The sequence below is a fragment of the Schistosoma haematobium genome, chromosome ZW (assembly GCF_000699445.3).
Source record: "Schistosoma haematobium chromosome ZW, whole genome shotgun sequence".
NCBI classification, from domain to species: domain Eukaryota; kingdom Metazoa; phylum Platyhelminthes; class Trematoda; order Strigeidida; family Schistosomatidae; genus Schistosoma; species Schistosoma haematobium.
In genome coordinates this window covers 64052004-64071441 of record NC_067195.1, presented here as the reverse complement: position 1 = coordinate 64071441, position 19438 = coordinate 64052004, and the positions used below count along the sequence as shown (strand labels likewise).

Below are 19438 nucleotides of genomic sequence, written 5' to 3'. Positions count from 1 at the left end.
ATGGTTTAAAGAAATACCGTCGGCAAGAATTAAAATATATATTCACGTGAACGTATATTGGAATCGAGCGACTACCACACTGTTAACACAATCAAGGACAATACAATTACAGCCAACATTCTTAATCGAAACTTATTTATGTTCATGAACAACCATAGAGCACACAAATATTCTTACGTCGCTCAAAGGGAATGGTTCATCGAGGTAATCACGTAGGTCTGTGAAAGGTCTAGATTTGATTGACCCATTTTACCCTACGTCCGTTACAAAGCCAGACTTTCCTTGTGCTAGTATAACATCATCTGGCTTAAATGAAGTTATTCTAGTATTCCTAAGCACAATTACTTGTTTCCCTAGGCCTGACTTAACGATTGTTTGAATCGTAGTAGTCGATATGCTGGCTTGAAGCCTAATAGACACATGTTCTCTGCATAAAGCTGCTCGGCTTGGTTACAGCGGAATCACTAAACACTGGCTTCTTAATCTACCTCAAATGAGAATGAGGAAAAGAATCCAAAGCTCAATGTGAACCAACGTCATCGGACAGGTTCTTCAACAAATGCACATCTTAAACTGTTTTCCTGTCAATTACATTGTAGAATTATGGTTTATTTCGTTATTAGTACTATTATAATAATAGACCTAATCGTGAAATTTGCATCATTGTCTATTCTGACTCGTCGTATCGTAAAAATCCGCGATATAACGATCGGCGTTTGTAAAGAACACATCTAAGCTAAAGAAAGAATAGTATATTTAATGTGAGTAAAGACAAGTTATACAGAATGACTACATCTGCAAGACTGAGCCATGTATTCTGATTGAAGTTAATCGAATTAAATATTCACGCCTTCACCATTGTCGACCTTCTCTCCGTATTAATTCTTGGATATCTATTTTCCCAGTTATCTCGTGCTGGTTAGGACCAATGCCAATACAACACCCCTTACATTCCTTGAGAAAATTAAGCGACTCAATTCTGAACGATCCCATCGCTCTATTATGTAATCCTGGATGAGCTGACGAATAAGTCGCTAATGCTAAACGCTTAAACGTAAGGTACGAAGGTTATGGTAAACAATGTTAAAGAATTACGAGGCCTAAATACAAGAGAAACAATCGACGCTCTATCGCTTTCCATACTAACGCGAAGTCTAATGTTCGACATTTACACTGAAAGTCGGGAGGAATACTTAGTACATGGCTTGATATAAACTTATTTATATCTCTAATTACGTATTTGCTTATGTTTCTTAGTCTTTCATGAAAAAAGCTACCAATATATTGACCAGTTTCTTTATCATACCTAAGTAAAGCATGTGGATTGGTTCTAAAGAGAAAGTCCAGATCATATTAATGCCAAGTGTTCCGAAATTGGAATGGCTTTGATGGTGAGTGTATTGAGTCTACTGACGAAAACTACCGTCAATTATCAGTGTGTATTCACCATATGAAAAGGTCGCCTGTCCGTAAGGGCGATGTTCCACTACAACACGCCTAACTCAACCTGCACTCCCATTGTCATTAACAGTGTATCTAAAATCTGAACGAGCAGGTGCTCACATATTACAGTTACTAGTTTGGTAGCTATGTAGTTGTTGAACATAATAATGGGCAGAACTACGTTTCTCAATTATTTTAGCCCCGAAATGGTATCCGCGGATATTTCCTTGGATTCTGCCGGTTTACTGTTCCCTCCATGGACAGCTATAATGATCACGTCAATAAACCCAGAGACAACGATGCATCCTACTATAGTCCATAAATGTTGACTAGACCTCTTTGAAGTAAAAATCACATCCAAAATAATGTTCAAATTCAAAGTATCTAGATCACAAAAATAGAAATAAGGTTCAACATATATTAGCCGACTGGTTTTCAATCCGAGAAGGTAGTAAAGCTTACTTCTAATGAACTTCGGTTGGATACTTGTGCACGTCCTCACGACACTTCTGATGCTACTAGGTAAGTCAGGAACAAGATCTCAAAGCGCATTCAGAAGGCGATCGGCATCTTAGATGATTCGACGGCCATTTGCCACAAAATTCACCAAAGCCATTTTGACCCGTTCCTTCCTGTTTAAGGAAGTTTGCGAACACAAGCAAACGTCATTACATCATATAAGAAATGAATTAACGCGTTCACTTTTTTCGCGCACCATTATCATCCAGCGGCCTTTCATTGTTGTGGCTACCGGAGGCTATCACAGTTTACAGATCCTCATTACAATTAAATTCAGTGTTAACTGCTAATAATCCGAAATAGATCACAGATAAAGACAAATACTGTAGATCGTGCTTTCATCAGCAACTTGACTATGTTTTTTCATGAAGGTGGTTCGTATGTTGTTCCACCTTCGGTTGTATGTCGATCTGTGACAACCAAGGACGCTTGGCATGTTCAATGTTGCCCTACGTCTAGGAACAATCTCAAGGATTGTTACTGCACTCATCTTGAAGGACAAACGGGGATATCAGTGATAATGCACACGAACACACACAGAGCGCACCACTTACTTGCATTTCGCGAGCTATTTGTGATTGCCACCAGGGATGTCCGAACAATCTGGTCAAGTAAACATCATCTCAGGAAATTTCCTGAGTCTCCATATTTAGATATGTTTTAATGAAAAGTGCTCTCATTTTTTCATTAAACAGTATGTCGTTTTGTAGAGGTTTATGAAAAAGTAAGTACAGAAACAGGAATAATCAAACGGGGTACTTTATATATGTTTGCTAATTAATATAGATACATCAGAATCCAGACCATGTGGGAGGACTAATAAAATAGTTATGAAAATCAGAAAAAAAAGCTTAATGGTCCTCGTAATAAATGATACCCCTTGGATCCAAGCTGGACAGAAGGGATTAACTTCGGGAGAAGTGCTGTTGTACTCCGGCCATCAAGGAGAAATGTTTGGCACACACAAGTATTTGTACTGATAGTGTTCAAAGAAACACAAAAAGTGCTCATAGGATGGGAATTTCATGAACCTAGGATCATCAAATTATCTTACAAAACAAAGAAGGAGGGGATCACAGTGAATGTTATCCAGTGCTATGCACCTACAAATGATGGCACTGAGGATGATAAAGACCAGTTTATAAGAGGTTCCAGTCGATCATAGAGAAGTGTCCAGGGAACGGCCTGACCATCCTGATGGGAGACCTAAATGCCAAAGTCGGATTGGACGACACCGGATATGAAGACATCATGGGACGACATTGACTAGGAGGAACAAACGAAAATGGTGAGAGATTCGCAAACCTATATGCCTTCAATAAACTGATCATAGGCGGCACTATATTTCCACATAAACGCATACGCAAAGCCTCATGAACTTCATCGGATCACACTACACAGAACCAAATCTGCATCAACAAGAAGTTCAGGAGGACGATGGGGGATGTGAGAACCAAGAGTGGGGTTGATATAGCCTCAGATCATCACTCACTGGTTGCCAAGATCAAATCGAAACTCAAGAAACACTGGAGAACGGGGCGGACATCATCACAAAGGTTTATTACGGCTTTTCTTCGGGATACTGACAGACTCAACGAATTCAGGATGGCCCTCAGCAAAGGGTTCTAGGCCACAAGAAGCACCATCAAAAGGAATGGCTCACTGTTGATACACTGGATATGATTCAAGAAAGGAGAAATAAGAAGGCAGAAATCAATATATCAGCCGAACAAAAGCAGAGAAAGCTAAGGCATAAACTGAATACGCAAAATACTTCGGATCCGTTGGCCAGATACTACCTACTGTGGGAGAGGAAAAACAAGATTCCAGAGGAGGAAGAAGTGCTGGAAGTAGATAGGACACACATTAAGGAAAGCACCCAACTACGTCATAAGGCACGCTCTCACTCGGAATCCTCAAGGCCAAAGGAGAAGAGGAAGACCAAAGAACACATTACGCCGAGAAATGAAGACAGACATGAGAGGAATGAACAACAATTGGATAGAAGTAGAAAGGAAGGCCCAGGATAGAGTGGGTTGGAGAATGCTGGTCGGTGGCATATGCTCCATTGTGAGTAACAGGCGTAAGTAATTAAGTAGTCTCACTGAAAATATATATAAAGTCGAGAACGTAGGTTTGTGACAAATCCCAATAAAACCTACATGAGTAAAATATTGTATCTCAACCACTTAAATTGTGAACACTGACAAAACGAAATAGCAGTTGGACTAGTTCACTGTAAGCTATAATTTACATAACGTACCAAAATAAATAATCGGGGAAAACAAGTATATTTTGGTAAGAGATAACTTTATGGGTTTAAAATATGTATTTGTTTTACAAGATTAGATGAACTATCAGGTTTTAAAAACACAGTATTTCGTGTACATAAATCTATTTGAGCAAGAGCTGATTCAATTTGTTCCTGTACAGATGTATCCTTTTCAATGATTCGACGTGTTGACAATAGCCTATGAAGGTCACGAATCACATCACATGGAATCCATGGGGGTAATTCGGTGGTACTAGTTTCTGGTAAGAATAAAGAGCGTGCTAAATATGCTGAAGCTTTACGAACTACATTTGATACGTCTTGAGATAGATGAAATTCGATCAACAACAAAATCTGTAAGGACAGAATAAAATAGAAATAATAGAAAAAAAAACTAGGAGAAACTGTAAAAAACATTTAGAATTTCTTATCTGAATAAACATCCAACGTATTCATGTGACAACCGTCAGCAATTATGGTTACTCATTTCATTTATACATAAAGCTAAAGTAGAGGAATAGAAAAAGTGAATAAGCAAAAGTCACGTCCAAACATCATTATTATTCTTGTTTACTCAAAATAAAGAAGAGAAGCAGGTTCGTGGCTAGTGCAGATGATTTTTGACCAGAAAGACTAAGACAAAACGCTAACTTTAATGGCTTTCTGAATGAGAATGCAAACAAATCAGCAGTTCAATCCTTGAACACATGGTTAACTCCGGCCATATGCCACCACGAGAATTGTGGTTCAAGATTATCAACATAGTTAAAAGAACTAGCTCGAAAGAGATTTGGACTAGGAATTTGTGCACAGCTGAAACTATATAACAATTTGTCATTTCGAATCAAACCTCTTTGTACAAAAGAGTTAGGTTCAATCCCTTGTTTTTTCATGGTCATAGCTTCCCTCCTAGTTTTACAAATTATAAACATTAATTATTATCTCATTAGTCAATTTCGTTACAATATGGGCAGCTGTCTTTTTCATTTATTATATAGATTATTATTTACTAATACATATGACACCGTTACATAACTTCATTTTTTCGTAACCTTTGATCACTTTTTTAAATGATTCAGCCTCCATTTCGTTCAATAATCGGAAACCTTCAGTACCTTTAATTACTTCGAAATAACCCTTTCATTTAAAAACTATTCTACTCAATACTTGACCTCATTTTGTAATCTTTGACTACACTAAATTATGCAGGAACACTTAATTTTTATAAACTTTTACACTCGATCCCTAAACACATCTAGCTATCTATGTCCATTCTGTAATATTTTAACAGCTGAAGTTAGACAATAACAGCGTTTGGTGCCGGGTCAGTAGTCTAGAGGTTGGGCGTTCGCGCGAGAGTGAGGATCATGGGTTCGAGTCCCAAGTGCGGGATCGTGGATGTGAACTACTGAGGAGCCCCATACTAGCATGGAACGACCGTCCAGTGCTTCCAGGTTTTCTATGGTAGTCTAGCTTCGATCGACTCGTAAATTCAATTGTTAAAATACTACGACCTCCACAAGTTCCCATACTGATAATTTTGCAATATTTCTCTATTTTATTATGGATCACAATATGTAAAAAGTTACTTAGAAATACGACTATACAACTCAAGAAAACGATATCACCGAAACGCCTTCATTTCTCAATAAAATAATTATAAAATATCTCAAGAGTAATAATAACAACTTTTTAAAATGTCAAACTTATTGAAAACAGTCTGTGATAAAATATCAAGAGCTTTCATCAAGTTGAGTGTTCCAATGAGGAGATTTGCCACTATACATCCGAATTAGGATATTGAATCAAAGTTACATTACAGGAAATTAATTATACAGTTGATAGTATCATAATTGTTGCGAAATCTGAAAATCATGTTCATCTGATTTCTGAGGCCGTGTAAGAGCGAAACAGGTGTACATAAACTTATGGTTCATTTAATTGATGTTAAGCTGGTGATTACAATTACCTTCTTAGAGATCGGAAAAACCTACTTACATTCGAATTTTCACCACAGAGCGACGAACTGTTTTAGAATAAACAGAGGACATTTTATGAGAAGAGTACGAATATTAATGAGGATGTCATAGATGAGATAACAGTTATGGTGTAAATGTTGATCTATTCGCATGGTAGGTTAGTATGACACCAAACGGCGAGAAGCAAAAATAATTTGAATTCGAAATTCTATGGGGATTGTGCTATCGATACACTACTTACTTATGAATAGATAGAGGTATTCGCCACATCGAAGAAGTAATACTTTTAAAACTTTCGCTTAAATATCCATCTGTATTCACTTAAAATACTGATCACTCAATGCACAATTTATGAAGTTACGTATATTGTTCTTGTTTCACCTAATTACAAGTAATATTATATGACTGAATATGCAGTTTTAAAATCACTCAAATCATTGACTAGTAAAAATATTTCGATTCATGATAAGCTGATTATCAGAGATAATAAGATAGAAACCACTCACCTCATAAATGATTGGTTGAACAGAATATTTTAACAATCGAACAAGCTCAGCAATATTTGAAAGACAAGCTGCTCGTATTAACTCTTCAGATGACTTGGATCCCATGACAAAAGAGTTAAACACCTCTGTTCGATACTTTGGTGCCATTTCACCTTAAAATATCAATACAAATATTAATTTCTTTTTGTGAAGATTTAGCCCGAGACATATTTAATGCATTAAAGTTTATATGATGAATGGAAGACAAAAACATAGAAACACTATAGTTTGATAAAATTCTGTCTTGGTTCAAATTCCAACAAGACAGTTGTGTTGAAAATTATCAAAGATAATAATTTGTAAAACACACACGTAAACAAAGTTAAATTTATTCGAAGAAAAACAAAACAATTAACCTATAATTTATAATGAATTATTTTCGTAAATAACAATAAAAAGATTACCTAAATTCGACAAAACACGCATTATAGATTCAGCTAATTTCAATTTATATTCAATATCATAATCGCCAGCAGTACTAGTGACAGTGGTACCAATAGGATTTGCTGGTTTATTGGTAGTCTGCATACACTTAGTGAATTGATTTAACAGTAGATTTAATACTTTGTCCGTTAACATACAGCCCATAGCTGATAGGCATCGAATCGCATTCAAATAAATATAACTATCTGTATGTGACAAATATTTAGTTAAAACCTAGATTAACAAAATATTTGAAAAAAATAAACGGTAGAAAATTGGGAATCACATCAAGCAAACAAAAATCAAATGTAAGGATTGTACGTCATTATTTATATTTTTTATGATGATCAAGATGTTCTCACCGTAGGTTAGCTTCAAGATGAATGACTTTAACAACCAAAAAGGGCTCTGATCGAATTACCTTGGCGATTACAATACCAAAGGCTATAGACTTAATGATCCAATCAGTAAACACCTCCCTAATTCATTTAATTACCAGAATTACATGTCAGTATGTAATGAATTATGAAAACAGTAACCAAATAATCGCAATAATATCTGTAATTTATGTATGAATAAACAAAGTGAAGCATTAAAATTACCTATGAGAAATTATTATAGGTAAAGAAAAGAGATACAGACCACTTAGTTGTGACTTAAAAACCGAATGTTAGTGCGTAACTGAGTTTATTTACGAAATAACATAAAATTTATTGCAAGAACAATTGAGTTAACTGTTTAATCCTGTTTTATTTAGTTATTTAGAGCAATTGGAATAATTTATAATCTTGTAATCAACAGCAGTACACTAAACGGTGCTAAAAATCACAAATAACTAAATCAGTTTATTACCAAGTGTAACATGATAAATCGAAAATAGTAAAGTTTTAGTAGTATGTGTATACACACATATGTGTGAGTGCACAAACAAGAGGGAGATTTAAAATTGGACAGATAGTTTTAAAGGTACGCAATAATAAATGCCGAGGTTGAGTTATTAAAACCACTCGATTTGCAACTAACGGATTAGAGTCCTCCTCCATTTAATTAGGTTCAGATACTTGAGTAGTACAGTTTCATGGAAGAGGATTTGAGAAGGATTGAACTGTCAGAACTAGCCTAAGGAAAAATATTATTTATATCTTCACTGCGTAATTGTGAGCCGCTCGGATCGTTGTATTTTTGTATTTTCGTACTGTAAGCTTTCATCCTACTACTCTAGATATTTGCTTAGTTTTAGTATCACTCATGACTGAGTTGCATATATACTGTAATTTCTTGTTTCCTTTGCTGTGCACTCAGGTAATTGAGGTAGATTATTGTATCAGTTTTGACTGGTAGGTGAATAAAGTACAGTAAAGGATCCATCGACTTGCTGTCTTCGTCTTCCGATCACAAGGTGCACATGGCGGTGTGTACTACTTGTACGGACAGATATAAGCAGTATTTATCAGTCATTGAGAGTAGACTTCTAACGGATAGGAGAGGAAACTGAAGAGAAAGGAAAACAGGGAGTAATCGAAATAAAAACAGGAATGAAAAAACAATGGAGTTTGTAAGGGACAACTCGCGGAAGATCGGCAAATAATATACTTAGTGTATTGTTTTCATATTCCACAAATGCGGTGTGTGATTTCGCATAATACAATAAATCAGCTTGCTACTCAGAACTTCATTCATTACACTGTAACTGTTTACGATAACTGAGCCATTGGTTAAGAGAAGTTTGTTGTGTTATTAGACACAAAGGTTACTAATCTTAAGGGAAATATGGGCGAATAAATCGATAGTCTGACTGAGCAATACAACAGCTCCCATAACAAATGGTGTAATTATACAGGTAAACACTAAAATCCAAGAACATGTTCGTCTTGAAGGTACAACAAGCACTATCGAACCCCACAAAACTAATGTGGTTCAGAGTTGGTAAATCGAACCAAATTTAAAATAACTGTAGAAAAGATGCTCTATACAAACCGAAAGATTACGACATGATTTATCGATAGAATTTCTAGAATAACGTCACATAGTAATGAAATTCAAAATCATCATTTTGTCTTAAAGTAATAAGGGTTTTCAGAATTTAAATTCGGGATTTTAGAAAACCACTTTCGTTTCAAAAGATTGTATCACCTGAAAGCTTTTTATTTCACCCGAGGACTTTGTATAAGTGGTTAGTGTAGCTACATCAAACGATAAAGATGAAGTTTAAAGAAACTCACTTCAAATATGAGTTTTTCATGGCCCCAAATACATGAATCTCTGGATTCCAACAATCGACTAAGTACAATCAATGCATGACCTTGGACAGGAATCAAAGGATCATGTAATTCTTCGAAAATCTTTTTCAAAGTTGGATCCTCTAGCTGACTGCAAACAGATTGCTGCACATTCTGGGGGTTGGAGATAGTAACTTCTTCAATAATTTTTTGAGGACATTCTGATTGATGGGTTTCAGCTTTTGCTTTGTCAAAATTACATCTAAGGTGAATAAAAAAATTCAATGTTTTACAGTAAACTTTTAACTAAAACTTTTAAAAATTTTACTGATTTTATTAAGGCAGCACATGACTAAATTCAGTTGTGAGACTAAGTGACCAATCAAATGAGAACATTTAAGTTACCAACAGTTCTTATCCCAAGACAACAGAAACTTGATAACTATCAAAGTCCCACAGTAGATAAAACTGCATAGTTGTCTTTTCGAATACACAGTGGTAATTATATAGAAGCGCCATGGATTTACTACGTAAGAGATTTTCAGTTTAATCAAATTCAGCTGTGTTCGAATTGCTTTCATGTATTATACAAGCTTAATAGCCCTTGAAGCCAAAAGCCATTATTTAGAACCTAAACATACATTTCAATAGAATAAGCTTTAATGAACTAAACATCACTGACAAATACGAGGCTCGTTTTCACTAACACCTGACACTAAACAAAGCTTATCTTCAAGTAGACATACGTGTGCATACTGAAAGAAATAAAGCTACCAAGTTAAATTAAACCAGTTAATACTACATTCTACTGCAATCAAGTATGAAAAAGAGGTTCATAAAAATTTTCATGACGTTTAACCCATAATTTGGAAGTGACAATAGCCAACCCTTAAAACTCTTTCTTGTCATTATGCCCACAGTTTAACTGGTTCATGAAACATGTGGGGATCTCCAGCACTGGAGTATTACAAGTGTAACATTTTATTACCTTTACTAGAATACAAAGAATAAGACGATAGTACAACCTTATTGATGGATTAAGAAATATCATTTGATTTTACACCTTCCATTGTTAGAAAGTCAATCAAGAGTAAGACTATTGATTGATCCAGTATGATAATCATTCACTTAGACATTTGATTGAATTCGGTAAAACTCTGTTATCAAATATTTCATGATATTCTGACAATTATTTCACTCAGTTTTAATGTGTACAGAATGAGATTTGTTAAGTTCATAATTACTTACGCCAGTTACCCCTCGTGGATCATAGGCTGCCGACCAGGACTTTCTAACGTAATCTTTCCTGGACTTAGGTCATAGTTATTTAAATATAATAAATAATCACTGAAAAGGGTATATGTATATAAAATATCTTTTTCAAAAAAGATCTATTCTTTCTAACCTATGCTTTTTTTCCTTAATAGTTGAAAGTTGAGTTAAAAGCATCAGTGACATGGTGTTGAAGGATAATCGCGGGTGTTCACCATCTCCTTAGCATCACCAATCGCGTATCAAGATTCAAGTTACAACATCGGAACCAAATTCCCTGACTGAAGATAAACACATCACTGTAACACAATCTACGTTTTATAAATATTTCAGTCCATATAAAGACCAATCATTATTGTTTCCAAAATTGGAACATCTCAAGAGGTAATTTTAATTAGAATAGAACAATCAAGATTTCATCATTATCGTTGGGAAGTGAGACTGAAGTGTGAAACTGTCATGTAAGTAATAAATTTGAGAAATCATCTAAATAAATAAGTAAATATCATTTTTTGCTACAACTTATAATGAATACAATCGTAAAGTTCTTCCAATAACTGAAATTTGGACGGAAAGCCTATCAATATGACTTTAAACAGGTTCTTAATAGTGATTCTATTAGAATACTGAAACTCACTTGGTAAAATACAAATTATTTACAGACGTAGTTGAAAAAGAATCATGACAAGGAATAGCTCCACGTGTGGCTAATGTAACTTTAATGCATTTTAGAAGATTTAAAGTTGAATTGCCCATTGAGTGTGATATAGAGTTGATAACAAGTTCCAACTTATTTAAAATTGGCAATAAACGACTGAATTCATCTCGAGCAGTTATTATTTCATTATCTCTAGTAGACTATTGTTTAAAATGCATATACAAGAAATTAAAAATTTCTGAAGTCAATAAACAAAGGTGTGCAAAATATCGAATTAAAATATTAGCGATAAGAATTTAACAACATAAATATATATCATAGAAAAAGTACAGTTAGTAAGGTAATTGACATTACGTAAATAGTTCTCTGAATATTTACCACAATTATTAGTTTATTGAAGTACGATATCTCTGAATTACTACATGGAATACCTTAAGAATAAGTAATTCATGTATATGGGTGTTGTCATATTGGTGATATTTAACAACACTTTTCATTTTAATTGAGATCTATAAGGATATTCAAATGCAGCTGTGAATGTCGTTAAAGAACTCAATTTTCAATCAACGGATGATAGTTTTGAAGTAAAACCAGTTTTATTCAGTACAGAGATTTGTATATTATCACTAAGCTTCATACAGTATGACTCAAAAACAAGTATATAGATTTGTAATTAGAAAAACGAGCTGAAATGTGTAAGCATATTTAAGTGAAGTTTACAACATGGATGATAAGTGCATGTAATTGGTCATGAAATGGCTTTCATTCCTAAAGGATGAGGTATAAATTATTGGTGGCTCAGTTTTCGAAGGTGTGGTTTGAGGCCTATTAAATATCACGTGATTTATTCACCAACCAAAATACGACTTATACAATCTTAACACTGTACCAAACCAATGACGTTCGATCGGTATGAATAGCATAGCATCCTTATTGGTACCCTGTCTTCCCAGCCATTCAAGTTAAGTCCACAACACCAGCTTTCACTAAGCGAATCATTTATTTCAAACATACTTGGTTTACATACCAGCCAAACAGACCACATCACACCATAAAATAAGAAATAACATTTGTACAAGATCAAGCAAAAAAGTGGCCGTGATTATGGAGCACTGTAATTAATAGACTTGGCATAACTCAAGAACAGTAAATCGTATAATAGTCTATATGTCAAAATAAAGCTTATAATAAAAGGAATATAGATATATACAATCTAGTTACTGAACAGTTACACAATTGGAATATATATAATATTAGTTCAGTAAGAGTTCTCAGAAGTTACCCGTAATTTAATATTCACTAGGATTTAACAGAAGAGGTATACATATATATGATCACGCAAATAATTTAGTTTAGCCAAAAGACTTCCTTTCTGATCCCCCGTCTTTTTTCTTGAAAAGCCGGTTGGGGCTGTGTACAAGAAGAGTGAACATTGCACGTCAAAGTGATTAATCTTACAAATCAGGCGGAAAAAATTTATTGCCATATGAACTGTGTGTAATAGACTTAATACGAGCATAAAATCTAAATAACAGAAATACTTACCCCAAGTTTATTAGCATAAAATGCTAAGATCCCTAGCAATTGACTTAACATTTGATATAAAAACTCCACATGTTCATGATTTTCAGCATGTTGAAGTAAACAACAGAAACGATGGAACAATGCCTAAAATATATGAACACAAAAGAAAAACAAATAAATACCGAAGGCGTTTACATGAAATAATAATTATAAAATTTCCATATCAGTAAACTGATTGTAACACAATCTAGTTTCCGTGTAATAATTATTCAAAAGAATTATAATTACTGGGTGATTACATAACTGAGAGAAGGATCAAACCGTACATGTTTGTTATAATTTGTGGCCTGTGTGCCCTGTTAATGTATACGTAATGATACTGCCAATTAGAGAGCAGTGAATTATCGATCGGACCAATGAAGCATAAATCCCGTACGAGCAGTCTAGAGTCCTGATTGGTCGTGCTTCGTGTCTAGCCCAGCCAGTTAAGTCCAGAACACCAATCTCAGCCTCGGCAATATGAATCATTTATTTCAAACATACTGGGTTTATATACCAATCAAACAGACAACACCGTACCATAAAATAGGAAACAACATTTGTACAAGATTTGGCCAAATGTGGCTGCGAGTGTGGGAGGTAGTAATTAATAGACAGGGCATAATTCAAGAATGGTAAATCGTATAATAATAGTTCATAGGTCAATATAAAGATCATAATAAGAGAGACATGAATATGAACAGCTTATTTATTTAACAATTATACGATAAAGGTATACGCATAGTATTGGCCCATAAATGGATCCCAAAAGTTACCATTCATTATGCTTATCGGGATATAACGATGTTCATGTACCTTCTATTCACAATTAGTTGAACGACGTCCTGGAATGGATGTAAGTAATGGTGGCGTGAATCCGTTGCCTGGAGAAAAACTGCTCGACCTTGAGTATGTGGATGACATTGTCCAACTGCGCTATGATATCTAAGTGATATGATGGAAAGAAAAGTCAATTTTCGATTGATTTACTCATTATGAATTTTGTTCAAGGTTACTTCCGTTTGATTCAATGTAATGATTACTCAATGTAGTATTTGTTTTCTTTTCTCGTATGATATTTTATTCTGCATAATATGCGATATTCTTGTATCCCATTGACATGAACTATGCTCAGTATGTGATTTGTTATAACTCTAAGTATTTTTCATATGTGATTATATTCTAATTATTAATCAAAATGGGTGTACAATCAATATATAAATGAGTGTATTTTCTGCTAGAGTCGTCGTCATAGTGTTTTGGGGTTAATAAATCATCACTTATGCCAGTCTTTGTGTTTTTACTTTCGAGTCGTGGGAATTGCAGAAGTACCTCGTTCCGAGTATGAGTGATAAGCGTTTCCGACATAACAATCAGCGACGACCAAACACAAAAAGTAGCATTAAAAGAGCCAAGACAATAAGTATTCAAACGACAAGTTATAACACCAAGCCATGCAATCAGCACTTAATCAGTTGGTAGTCAGTGTCCGTAGGTACGACACGTGCTTTGCACCTTCCAAGTGCAAAGAACTTTTACAAGACTAGCGGGACCCTGGACCTGAACTCTGGGTAGCTGCACAAGTGCTGGTGGTGGAGTGAGTGATGACATCAATTCACGTATAATGAAAGCCAGAGCGGCTTATGACGACCGAGGCCATTTTTGGTACCTTCTTGATATTAGTTTAGCTGCAAAAGACCGGATCTAAAACGCGTCGGTGAGAGCAGTTTTGCTCTGTGCTTGTGAAACATTATCTCTTCGAGTTGAGGATATTAAACGGTTCTCTGCATTTAATCACTATCGCCTCCGAAGGATTGCCAACAATATGTTCGTAATGTAGAGAGTCCAGAACGTGCGCTCAGACACAGTGATGATAATTCAACTGGTGCCACCATATTGAAACCCCAACTTCAGTGGCTTAGACATGTCTTACGAATGTCGTTCCAGAAAATCCCATGTCGTACATTATTTACCGATGTCAAAACAGGTCGCGAAAAGCGGAAATGTGGTCAATGTATGACATGATGTCGTGGTATGAAAGCTATACACGAATGGCCTTTGTTGGTCATTCACAACTCTATGGTTGGGGTCGTAGAGGTGGTACAACACAATGGCTAGAGATGTTATCAGACATGACCCAGAATAGAAGCAAGTGGTGATCCTGCTGTAACATTCGTCATAAAAGTGAACGTAATTTCTTAGATGAAACAATTCTCTCTGGTTGTATTTTTGCTAACTGAACTGTTTCATTCTCATACACTAATTTCTGTTCATTATTGTTCTTTTTTATTATACGCACTTTACACTTTTTATCCCTTTACAACCTTCTTGTTATTGTGTGGTGCATTTATATTTGGCGCCTCCTTGTACCAATCTTTGTGTTCAAATAAATAAACTGTCTACGATAAAAAACTATCCATTACAAACAGATTGAATGAAAAAAACAGGTGTGGAAATAAAGACGTTTGTTTAAATTTTATAATAATACAAGTTATTAGACCTGTCATCAATATTAATTTTAAGTTGTTACCAACAAACTACAGGTTGATAATAATAAATAATACATCCTATACAGATAGACAGTCCCATTATTACATTGAAAGAGACTACAAAATACAATCAATAAGGCTGGAGTTTTAGTTACTAATTGGCAAATTTCTACGCAGTAGAAGGTAAATTAGATTTAATTTCTATGTAATTAATCACTTTCTATGATGTTTAAAAGTGGACAAAATAAAATAAAATGTGATAGGTATTTAAGAGATTAAACCAAAGAAGAATATTCAGATAATTTATCAAATTCTCTTAATATACTCTGTAATAATATACCTAAAACTGTTCTTTTACAAATAGTTTAAAAGAAATATATTATTAAACACTTCAAATTACCTCAAATAAATTACAAGCTTGATTGATATCTTGAGGCCAAATTAAATCATCTAAACTTTCAATCATAGCAGAAGTAATCAATGAAGAAACAGTTCCAATCTCAATAATGTCTTTTTCATTCTGTGGTATAAGAGCTTCATTCATTGATTCAAAAATGGCTTGGAAAGTGTAATGTAAATCCTAAAGCATAAAATTAAGTAGATAATTCAACAAAACATTAATAACAGTTAGCGAAATATGGCTTAGCTCACCTCTTAATGTAAAATTTCGACTGAATATGGAGACCAGTCTGATGAAGTTAGAATAAATCATATTAAGCCAAAAGACTACTACTATTACATCATCAGCTAGATACACAAATTAGAAAGCCAATAGACTTGTAAGCACAAGGGAATTGATACCTTATATGTTGGCAACAAATGATGTGGTCTCGATTATCAGAAATATTGAGCTTCTTATTCATGTTACAGATAAACTACTATTCGTAGTGAGTGAGCCAATTACAACGTCGAACACCTGGTATGTATGTACATCGGTTCAAGTTGTCACGCACGATAATCACAGAGATGAAGTTGTCATTACAAATCCCAGAATAGTAGAGGTAATAAGTGTCAGTGGTAATTGGAAAGATTAGTCATCAACGATATGATTTGAAAAGAAAATACAAATTCGTGGTATAAAAACAAAAAAAGTTATGAGGAATTTAGAATCTCAGGATTCGAGAAGACAAATAATAGATGCACCTGAGCTAACGCATACGATTTCAAGCCATGTCATTCAAACTTTCAAACCAGTAATTACGACAATCACGCGGACCCCAACCAGGTAGCCCATCAACATAGCTCAGTCGAATTGTCAGCGACCTTATGGGCTGATGCCATGTTTTGATTTGGACGCCCCTAACTTTCTTTCGGCTTACTCCTGAACCAAGAAATATTCTTTCGAGGTAGGCGGTGGTTGGGTATACATAACACATGTCCAAACCACTTCAGCTGATGAAGATTTATTACCTCGCCAATCTATTTCCCATCTTCACCTAGTACTCTATTCCTAATCCAGGTATTACTTACTTGTGATCCCGAAGTAAACGAACAATAATTCGTAAACACCTATGGCTGAATACCAGTAACCTACAAATATCCTCTATTCATAATGACCATGTTTCACATCCATAAAGTAGAACGAAGCGAACTGCTGTCCAGCAAACAACTTCGAGAACAGGAAATAGAGGCTACAACCCCTGTGAATATCATTAACGAATTGTTACCAAAATGTACTATGAACGTAAACTTCAGATTCAATGGCTAAATATACAGACAAATATACAGACGTGATGGAAGCAATGAACAGTCGTTTGGTCGTAGTATGGGACACCTCAGCAGTGAGCATCCACGGCCGCGCACACGGAACTCCAACCCTGAACCCTCTGTCTCGCGTGAGAACGCTTAACCTCTAGGCTACAGAGCTGGCGTTCAACGGTGTTAATATCTAACTTCAACTAATCCACAATATCGTGCGACCATTTTTTATTGTTTTCAGTGGGTAACTACCTCACATCTGACAAGGTTAAACTAAACGATGGTCTAACATTGATCGATTCGTGATTTCAATGCAATTAACGATTTTATTCTATTTTACAATCCTAGAGTCACACACTATAATCGCCTAAAAGCTTGCCACTCTTGGCACTATTAATTTGGATATATAATTGTAGAACCTGAATAGAATTTATTGAAAACGATATGATGGGAATTTTTCAAGGAAGAGGAAATCCGTTTCCAGAAGGCGTTTACTACTAATACTCGAATATATGGCGGTTGGATCGAAATAGAAGAGCCTTAGATAGTGGATACGGTGTTCGCTACCGCCATATTTCGTGTCATTCATACAATCAATTGCATGATGCTAATAGAAACAAAGATAAAGTTGTGGAAACCGAAAACTTTCGTAAATACCCATAGATTTAATTGACTACGTAGGACATCTAGATAAGAAGAACGGCCAGACAAGTGTAGCGTTACTTTCTCCAGCATTATATAGCATGATAACGTGAAGATAACTAAATTTAATTGTCACACAAAAGCATCTACCATTATACAGTCCCAGTGAGAAGTTCTAGGTTTCCATGGTCAAACACAGAAAAGACAAAACTGACCAAACGTTTCCAACCAAGTACCAGCACAAAAAAAAATACTGACTTGATTTTTAACAATAATCTTGCCTTTTGTAGAGACAATGAATGCCCTTTTACAAAAGATCAGTCTTTCTCTTTGTATTGTGTACGTGTGTTATTCCGAATATTGTCAGATTCTGCTAGGATCGTTTACACACTAAAGTTAGTGTTCGGTTATTGCAACAGAGAATCAAAAGTAACATTATTTTATTTGAACGTGATATTTTGGAACATTTGAATTATGAATGTACGGCTACCAGATCATTGAATGTCAATTGAGTTTTAAATAAGAAAGATTAGTTCAGCGAAGAGTTCTCTTTTCGGCGAATTCATTTTTAAAGCTGTAAAATCGCAAATATATATACTTATTTTTACAGGATGATAATAATACTGATAATAAACTTGTTATCATCCTGTAAAAATAAGTATATATATTTGCGAATGTACAGCTTTGAAAATGAATTCGCCGAAAAGAGAACTCTTCGCTGAACTAATCTTTCTTATTTAATGTCTTGATGGGTGTATTCCGTTTATTAAAAAGTTGAGTTTTACTTTTTAATAGAGTGATGCTGAAAGTGTGTTTTATAATAAATTAAACAATATTCAGTAGAACTTACTGTCAATAAACTCAGAAAAAGATCTGCATGAGTAGTGATCTCATTAATTTGATTTTTCTCACTTTGTTTTTCATCTATCAGAATATGCAAATGATGTCCAACTTGTTTATTAGAAGAATTATTTTGAAATGAAGATGGACTCATAAAAAATAGCAATGTGACAAGACTTTTGATACTGGAAGAGAAATTCTGTATCCCATTAACAGTAGGTAATTTCTCGTTTATTATGACACAAGTATATGGTACATAGACTGAATTATGTTTTCTCATTGTAATTTCATCTAGAGATGTGGATGAAGATTCCATAGGCTGAACTTTGGATAATAATCTAAACATTAGATTTTCTTGACATGAATAAGCTGAAAGCCAATCAGTAGTGCTACTCATAATTGACACGTCATGTTGTAGTTCTGATGGCATAAATTTCAAGGATGGAGCAGGTAGATTAAACCAACTACGTATTAATGACAAACGATTGAAACGGGAATTCAAATCAGAAGATAACAGACGATTAAGAATCCAGATTAAGCATTCTCTAAAAACGAAAAGTATAGTAACTTGGTTAATGGTAAAAATTTAATTTCAGTTTCGTAATAATATTGTATCGACGGGAGAGTTCACAATATACAAAATGAAGCAAGCTAAGATAATCAACTAACTTGAGTGAAGTAAAGCTTTCTGAATCATTAACGTTATCTTCATCTTCAATTGTTTGTGCGAACAATATAAATAATGGTCTAGACAATTTACATAATTCTGTTATAACAATTTGAGATGGCTCAGGACAATCCAACAGCTAACAGTTTAATAAATTGAGAAAAAAATAAAAATAAAGTTGGTAGGTATCAATGATAAAATTGAAATTG

The 19438-nt window shown here is 34.7% G+C and overlaps 1 protein-coding gene across 1 annotated transcript in view; it reads right to left on the bottom strand.

Annotated features, from left to right (window-relative positions):
* Positions 1-3054: 3054 nt before the first annotated feature.
* Positions 3055-19438, bottom strand: part of TMCO7_2 (transmembrane and coiled-coil domains-containing protein 7) — a 34086-nt gene continuing 17702 nt past the window's right edge. Inside the window, exons 7-15 of the mRNA XM_012943641.3 lie at positions 19232-19368; positions 18573-19107; positions 15783-15962; positions 12876-12998; positions 11310-11530; positions 9404-9662; positions 7163-7415; positions 6720-6871; positions 3055-4588 (exon numbers count right to left, since the gene is read on the bottom strand). Of these exons, the coding sequence (XP_012799095.1) occupies positions 4274-4588; positions 6720-6871; positions 7163-7415; positions 9404-9662; positions 11310-11530; positions 12876-12998; positions 15783-15962; positions 18573-19107; positions 19232-19368 (2175 nt within the window). The 3' untranslated portion in view covers positions 3055-4273. The remainder of the gene's footprint in view (positions 4589-6719; positions 6872-7162; positions 7416-9403; positions 9663-11309; positions 11531-12875; positions 12999-15782; positions 15963-18572; positions 19108-19231; positions 19369-19438) is intronic.